The sequence below is a fragment of the Prosopis cineraria genome, unplaced genomic scaffold (genome assembly GCF_029017545.1).
Source record: "Prosopis cineraria cultivar Desert tree isolate PC_DT_omini unplaced genomic scaffold, ASM2901754v1 PC3, whole genome shotgun sequence".
In the NCBI taxonomy this organism is placed as follows: Eukaryota; Viridiplantae; Streptophyta; class Magnoliopsida; order Fabales; family Fabaceae; genus Prosopis; species Prosopis cineraria.
The window spans coordinates 7,369,588-7,377,585 of record NW_026555334.1 but is presented as its reverse complement, the minus strand read 5'-3'; the positions used below and the strand labels follow the sequence as shown (position 1 = coordinate 7,377,585).

Sequence of the window (7,998 nt, the reverse complement as noted above, 5' to 3'; positions counted from 1 at the left end):
TTGGTTTCTGGCGACTTCTTGATTCTAGTTCAACTTGACTCGACCATCAGAACATCTTTTCAGTTTAAACTGAGCTGTTATCAACTCCAGTCAACAACTGGTCTGACTTGTGGCGTATTGGGTTCTTAAAACAACGGTTGCAACGTTCTTTTTTACTTAAGTCGTTTTATCTCAGCCTTACCACAAGGTTAACGGAGTGCCGGCGACCATGGGAGAACAATCAGCAGTGGAAAGGGTTGTGGGAGAGGGTGAGAAGGGCAAAACGGCCAATGCATAAGACAGCTGAGGATATAATTGTCCCAATATATACGGCACTCAATAATTGGAGCCTAACATTCAATACTTGTGCCACCTGCAACTACAAAACAATCTCAACCACAACTCTTGGCCAATTCAGATCCAAACTTTGTATATCCAACATCAACAATCTAAACCAATAATGTATCTTGAAGCTACATTATAGTGACGTACTGGTATTGATGACCAGAAGTTAATTACATCACGATTGATCGGATCAGACAAAATCTGATCGCAAGCAAATTAAAGTCCTCATACATACTTGTCGTTGAATATCCACCTTACGTGCTACCACCAGATGTGTCTCCATCTGTACATAACATCAATAGTGACCACAGGGTAATTCGATACGTGTCACAAATCAAGCAATGCAAACATATTTCTATCTCTCTTTCCCATCAATGATCCTGTTTCTTTGTGGCTGCATTTCCACAGTTTGTCACCTTCCATTTTGGCATTTTGCCCCCTCAACATACACGTGAGTCCGCCCATGATGATTGTGTTATCATCATCGATGACTGTGTTATTCCACGAATTTGCATTCTATGTGTATCTCAGATCCTTTCAGACAACCATAGAGTTTCATCAAGGCTTAAAAATTCATGCTTGATGAGAAATAAATGAAACCATGAGTTAAAGGACAATTTTATGAAGATGTATTTTAATCATTTCTATTTGCAGCCATATAAACCATTTGCTTAAAATATAATATATGAAAAAGGTCTAGTTATAGTTTGGTGTACTCTCTATATCTTGCATATTAATATTTCTAGCAATCATATGTGATTTAATTTACGATTTTTAAATTTTAATCCCAAGTCCTAACTGGCCCAGTACGTACATAGCTTGACAGAAAGAATCACAATGGCCGCAGAATATAGGGTTTGCTTCCATGAACACAGCCTACAAATTAATATGCTATGATTGAAAAAATTCAAACTAGAATGATATTATCTGTATTTTATATATATATATATATATTATTTTTATTTAATTATTATATTATCGATTTGATTGTTAGTCTAATCAATTAAATTATTAAAACTATGACTCATCTAACTTTCTGGTTTGTCATCTATTCCAGTGTATAGGATAACTTCAATTTCACACAACCCAAAGAAGCGTCCTCTTGCCCTATGGCCAAACAAAATAACAGACAAGCGTCCTTGTACCATGCAGATGTTTAATTATCGTTGAATATATCCACCTTACGTTCGTACCATATCATTTGTCTCTATATACTTGTTTTTTTGACTGATCTATATAACCTAAATAGTGACAATATATAGGGTGAGGTATACGTGTCTACATCAACACATCTATATGTGTAGTGCCTCCATGATCCTGTTTCTACAATGATGAAGGATCTAATAATTGACGTCGCCTTGAGGAAATCAGATGCCAAGTTGTGCACGCCACCAGTGCGTATCTAGAACCAACTTAATGGAGAGGCCAAAATACAACATTACATTATTAAAATTAATTTTACCATTTTTGACAAAAAAACAAAGTAATTTTAACGAATTTTTTGTCATGGTTGCTTCCCCCGCTAAATCCCTCTATGCACACCACACCCCACACACATAAACATAATCCACATCTAAATTTGAAATCAACGAAAACGAATTTAAAACACCAACCATGTATATCTACTCCCTCTAGCCTTTATATAAAACAAAGTTTGAAAGAATTTTACCTTAATATGAGTTAATTAATATTATTTTAATTATGCCTTGTTCTTGGAATTTAAAACTCCAATGTGCTCTTGGAATCATGTTAGGCGCATAAGTTCAAAAGGAGAATGAATTTCAAAAAGCTAACATGTTGGACGGAAGAACTGTTAAATTTATAAATCCATTCCATGGCACCTCTCAATAAGAGGTAGGCTGATATTATGAGTACAAATTTAAAGAAAAAATTCATTTCAGGAGAGTAGTTTGTTAGGTGAAAGAATCTTTTTAATTCATAATTCACAGTTTTCTTGTGAGGCTTTGGATATGAGACTCAGAATGAAACTTCGACAATCTTCTGGACATATTTACTGGTAAAAAAAAATCTCCTGGTCATATTTCATTGCTCTTTGAACAAGGAAGAATATCCACACAAAATAAGCAAAATCTAAGAAATTTAAATATTTTTTGTCGCGTTGCTCGTGCAAATTTTGACAGCCACAAATTAAACAATATTTTAATATATTGTCGTCCCATTATCATTATAAATATTGGTTCCTGGATCAAACTCGAAACACAACTAATTACGTAAAGAGTCTCAATCTTTCTCAATCCCTTTGCAATCTTCTTATTAATTTGTGTGATAACATGGCTCCACCTGCAGCATTTTCCGGTGAAGTAGTGTATACTGTGAGGAGAAGCCAACCGGTACTGGTAGCTCCGGCAAAGCCCACCCCTCGTGAATTGAAGCTGCTCTCTGACATAGATGATCAAGATGGTTTACGATTTCAAATCCCTATGATACAGTTTTATCGTCACAAGCCTTCCATGAAAGGCAAGGGCCCTGCGAAACTCATCAAGGATGCTTTGGCTCAAGCTCTGGTGTTTTACTATCCATTTGCAGGTCGGCTCAGGGAAGGTCCTGGTCGAAAACTTATGGTAGACTGCAATGGAGAAGGAGTCATGTTCATTGAAGCCGATGCAGATATCAGTTTGAATCAACTTGGTGACCCTCTTCAACCTCCCTTTCCATATCTGGATGATTTCCTTTACAAGGTTCCTGGTTCAGAAGGAGTTGTTGATTGTCCCCTCTTAATTTTCCAGGTCTTAGTTCCTCCCTCTCTCATAAGAAATTTTGCCCTGGAGTTTAATTCCAATAACATTTTTTTGGCCAAAAAAATGACATTATTTTGTTAGGAGAATGACAAATAAATCCGCTTGTAATAGGAAAATTAAATGATCAAATAAATAGTATCACGAAATAAAGTAATTACTCAATTTTTTAAGGATTTATTAGATATAATTTTTGACAAAATTATGTTTTTGACCTTCATAAATTAACGAAAAAATTAGTATTTAATAGCATAGGTAAGATTGTTAACATGAAATGTATATTTGTTAGTTTAATTATGTAATAACAAGTATGTTTTATATCTTCAAAACTTCATTTTAGTGATTAACTTTAATTTAGATATTAATAACACAACTGGCTATAAATTTAATTTAATTATGCAATAACAACTAAATTTTCTATATTAACAACATTATTTTTTTATTAAAAATTTTAGTTTAGATTTTGGGAATTATGCTTTCTATTATTTTGTAGATAGTCAAAAATGTAATTTTGGGGAAAAAAAAATATTTACGTCAAATAAGTTTCTATAGACTTCAAAATAATTACCTCATTTCATGGCATTATTTTTTTTATTTGTTTATTTCGATGGAATTTATTTTCCATTCTCACTATTTTCTTTTGAGAAGTAAATATAAATTACATATATTTAACTTTGGAATTCTGTTAAATATTTATAAAAAATTTTCTTTTCCAAATTTACACGTTTTGTTTTTGAAAAACAAAACCAAAGAAGGAAAATAAAGAAAGAAATAAAAAATCAGGCCACCATTTCATAAACTTTTCCCAACATATCTAAGCCTCCTTTGCATACTTTTATAGGAATTTTTCATATATTTTTAAAAATTAAAATTAAATATCTATAGTTTCAACTACTATTCGGGCATCATCTAGAGATTCTTTTTTTTTTTTCATGTTATGGAGAACAACGCCTTGGGAAAATGTGAGTAGAGCGAGATGGCAACTAATCTTAGATGATTGCATCTAATCTCAGCTTTATGAGAACCTCTTGGTGTTTCCTTTGCAAAGAAAGTTTTCAAAATTTAACCAACAATAGTTGGGTCAACTGGAATGAATCAACTTAATTCTACAAGAGTAGCAAAGCTAACATTAAGGTCTCGTTTGATATGATTGAATAGTTTTTGATGAAATTGGAATCGGAATCGAAATTATAATTAAAATCAGAATTGGAATAGAATTAGATTACAAAAATATGTTTGATATGTCAGAAAAATTGGATGAAATTCTTACATTATTTTTGTTTGGTACGTTCCATGAAAATAGAATTATACTTAAAAGACAAAAATACTCCTATGTAGAAATTAAAATAAAACATAATAAAAGCTTAATTGTGTTTCAATTTCCTTATGTATTTTATATGTTAATGAAATATTAGATAGATGATAAATATTATATATAAGTAAAATATTTTACAAAAAATATTTTAATTTCCTCACATGTTTAGTATATAAATAAAATATTAGATAGATGATAAATATTATATATAAGTAAAATATTTCATAGAAGAAATATTATAAATACATATATCGTATTATATTTTACACATACACACATATATTATAATTGGGTGTGGTCATTTTTGGGTGTGGTTAGGATTATATGTTTTTAGGGTAAAATTATCTTTCTATAATTTTTATGAGGGTAAAAGTGCCTTAAAAGTCACAATTTTATAGAATTGCCATTGATTTCATAGCTTTAAACAAAGAATTCAATTCAACCTATTTTCATGGAATTGGGATTCTTGAGAATTATGATTCATGTCTATCAAACATCACTTTATTCAGATTCTTTTTTCAATTCCAGTTCCATCTCTACAATTCCAGTCTACCAAACATGGCCTAAGAGTAATAGTATTCACAAGATGGAAAGGGACATGACAGAACTTGGACACTCTTATTCCGTTTTCCCGTCCCTAAGAATGAATGAAACTAATTTTTTATCTTGTGTCACACCCACACAAATAGACCATGATTTTTAAGCTTGACATTTTTCATTGACAGCGTCCAAGGGTGGGACCGAAAGGCAGCATAATCAATATTTTTCTTTAAATGTCTTAATTATGCTATTGCACAAGTTAATAAACTACATTCTTTTTGTTAAAAAATGTAATGTATTTTTAATCGAATCTCACCGATCACTAAATTAGTTACATATTTTCAAACTAACTCTACCTTTCTATATTTACTTTTATTTAATAGGGTATTTCACTCTAAAATAAATATAAAGTGATTTATTTAAGAAGAGCACTTTTGAAAAAAAGGATAATTATTACATCTTGAAAGACTAAAAATATTTTATATTTTTTAACATCCAACCCTTTAAAAAATACCTTATATTTTTGAACAAAGAGAGTGCTATTTTAATATATTAATTCAAAAATTAAAATAAACTAAACATTTTCAACCATGTTATTTTGCAATATTAAAAATTTCACCTAACAAATTGAAAAAATAGATAGAAAAATACAAGATCTAAAAGGGCTAATCCTACTAGTGTAACTAGGGACTGCAAGATAATTTAATTTAAAAACTACTAAAGTTTTTAAAAATAATAATTAAACTAGGGCTAAAATTGCCATAACACAAGTAGATTAATTATCATTTTTCTTTTTGAAAAATTACCTATTGATGTGATTTTTAATGTAAATATGCTCTTCATATTTTAATTTGACCCTTAAAATATCATATAACTAATAAGCTTTTGAGTCCCAATATTTTTTATTTAGCTCAAAAAGTGTAAAATATCAAGAGTAAGGTGCAAAGTTGAAAATTTACATACCCTACTTGCTATAACATAATTATTGCACATTATGTTATAGGTTACACGCCTCAAATGTGGTGGTTTCATCTTAGCCTATCGCCTAAACCACACTATGAGTGATGGCGCTGGAATAGTCCAATTCCTAAAGGCCTTGGCAGAAATTATTAGAGGTGCAAATCAACCTTCTATTCTTCCTGTGTGGTGTAGAAACCTCCTATCAGCAAGAGATCCACCAAAAATTACACGCACACATCGTGAGTACGAGGAATTGCCCAATATGTATGATCCAATATGGACCCAAGAAAGTGTGGTTCACCATTCTTTCTTCTTTGGACCCAACAAGTTACAGGCCATTCATAAATTGTTTTCCCATAACAATGGACAACGCAATACTAGGTTTGAAGTTCTCACAGCATTCCTATGGCGTTGCCGCACTAAAGCGTTGCAATTAGAGCCACACGAGGAAGTTCGCTTTATGTGTATTAATAGTGTAAGGGGCAAATCAAGTCCTCCATTATTGCCACTTGGTTATTATGGGAATGCTTTTGTGTACCCAGCCTCAGTCACCACTGTAGGGAAGCTTCTCGAAAATTCATTGGAGTACGCCTTAGAGATAGTGAAGAAGGTGAAATCTGAAGCGACGATAGAGTATGTACAGTCTGTAGCTGATCTTATGGTGATTAAAGGACGACCTTGCTTTGCTATGCCTGGAACATGGCTTGTGTCAGATACGTCACGTCTTGGGTTTAGAGATGTGGATTTCGGATGGGGTAAAGCGGTGTACGGTGGACCGGCAACGGCAGGAGCCGGTCCCTTTGCAGGAGTGAGCTATTATGTTGCATGTGAGAATGCAAAAGGAGAGGAAGGTGTAGTCGTACCTTTCTACCTACCGCTCAAAACCATGAAGAGGTTCATCCAGGAATTGGATAATCTACTTGGGGAACTTCAACAATAATCAAGCGTCTAAAACAAATGAGCCTTTCCTGTAGCTAGCTATTATAACTATGGCTGAAGACTAGATTGCCTTAAGTATTGTGCATGGTTTAGTTTTTTTTTTTATTAGCTTATAATTATATATGCTTGGATTGGTTGTAGATCCCTGTAATTATTGAACGAGTTTCTGTGTATTGTCTGTATTCACTACAAAAAAACAGACTTTTGACGACGATAAAAGCCGTCAAAAGTCCAAAAGTCATCGCTAAAAATTTTTAATGGTGACTTTCCGTCGCTAAAAGGTCATTGCTGTAACAATCATCACTAATAATTTTTTATAGTGACAAATTTTGTCGCCACCAAAAGTAGACTTTAGTGGCGACAAATTCTTTTTCCATTAAAAGTCTTTTTGGCTGCGACAAAACTTTTTTTTTAATAAATAATAATTTACTTTATCCCACATCACTCTTCCACGTGTGCATTAAGTGATGTCAAATCACTTGCCATATATGCAACAGATGATGCCACATCACTTGCCATCTTGTGTTACATCACATGACATGTGTTCAACAAGTGATGCCACATCACCTAGCCATCTCATGCCATGTCACATGACACGTGTGCACTTCTTCAAGCTACTTCATGTGCCACGTGACCTGCCACATGTTGCCCCTCAAGCCACCTCATGTGCTATACCACCATCTAGTGTCACATCACCTGCCATGTGTGTGCCTTCTTAAGCCACCTCATGCACCACGTCATCACCACATGCCACATCACATATTTGTTGTAAAATATGGCAAAGTCAAGGTTTGAATTCTTGATTTCTCTTATCTCCAAGCCTTAAATCTCCCTTCTTTACCAGTTGAATTGAAATACACCTACAGTTATTATATACGAAATTAAATATATATTATGTAACTGCATATACATATATCAAATAATATATTATTAAAAAGATATACATATATTATATTTTATTTTCAATTATTAATATGACAAAATGACTTATATGAATATTTAAATTATAATTTTAATAAAATATTATTTTTCACCAGTAAATATTATTTTTTTAGGAAAATGAATTTAAAATAAATAATTTTTAAATATTAAATAATATCCTTATATACATTGTAATCAATTTTTAAATTATATTTTTATTTTTTAAATTAAAATTATTAAGTA

The 7,998-nt window shown here is 32.2% G+C and overlaps 1 protein-coding gene across 1 annotated transcript; it reads left to right on the top strand.

Moving 5' to 3' along the window:
- The first annotated feature begins 2,542 nt into the window (after positions 1-2,542).
- LOC129306125 (benzyl alcohol O-benzoyltransferase-like) lies at positions 2,543-7,009 on the top strand. Its single transcript, XM_054946507.1, has 2 exons — positions 2,543-3,071; positions 5,939-7,009. Exons 1-2 carry the CDS (start codon positions 2,616-2,618, stop codon positions 6,833-6,835), a joined length of 1,353 nt encoding a protein of 450 aa, XP_054802482.1. The 5' UTR covers positions 2,543-2,615; the 3' UTR covers positions 6,836-7,009.
- Positions 7,010-7,998: the final 989 nt, after the last annotated feature.

Excerpts from the sequence above, each read along its gene's own strand:
- LOC129306125 (XM_054946507.1), top strand. The coding sequence starts at position 2,616 with ATGGCTCCACCTGCAGCATTTTCCGGTGAAGTAGTGTATACTGTGAGG. Across the intron at positions 3,072-5,938 it reads GTCCCCTCTTAATTTTCCAG|GTTACACGCCTCAAATGTGG; the intron begins GTCTTAGTTCCT and ends ATTATGTTATAG.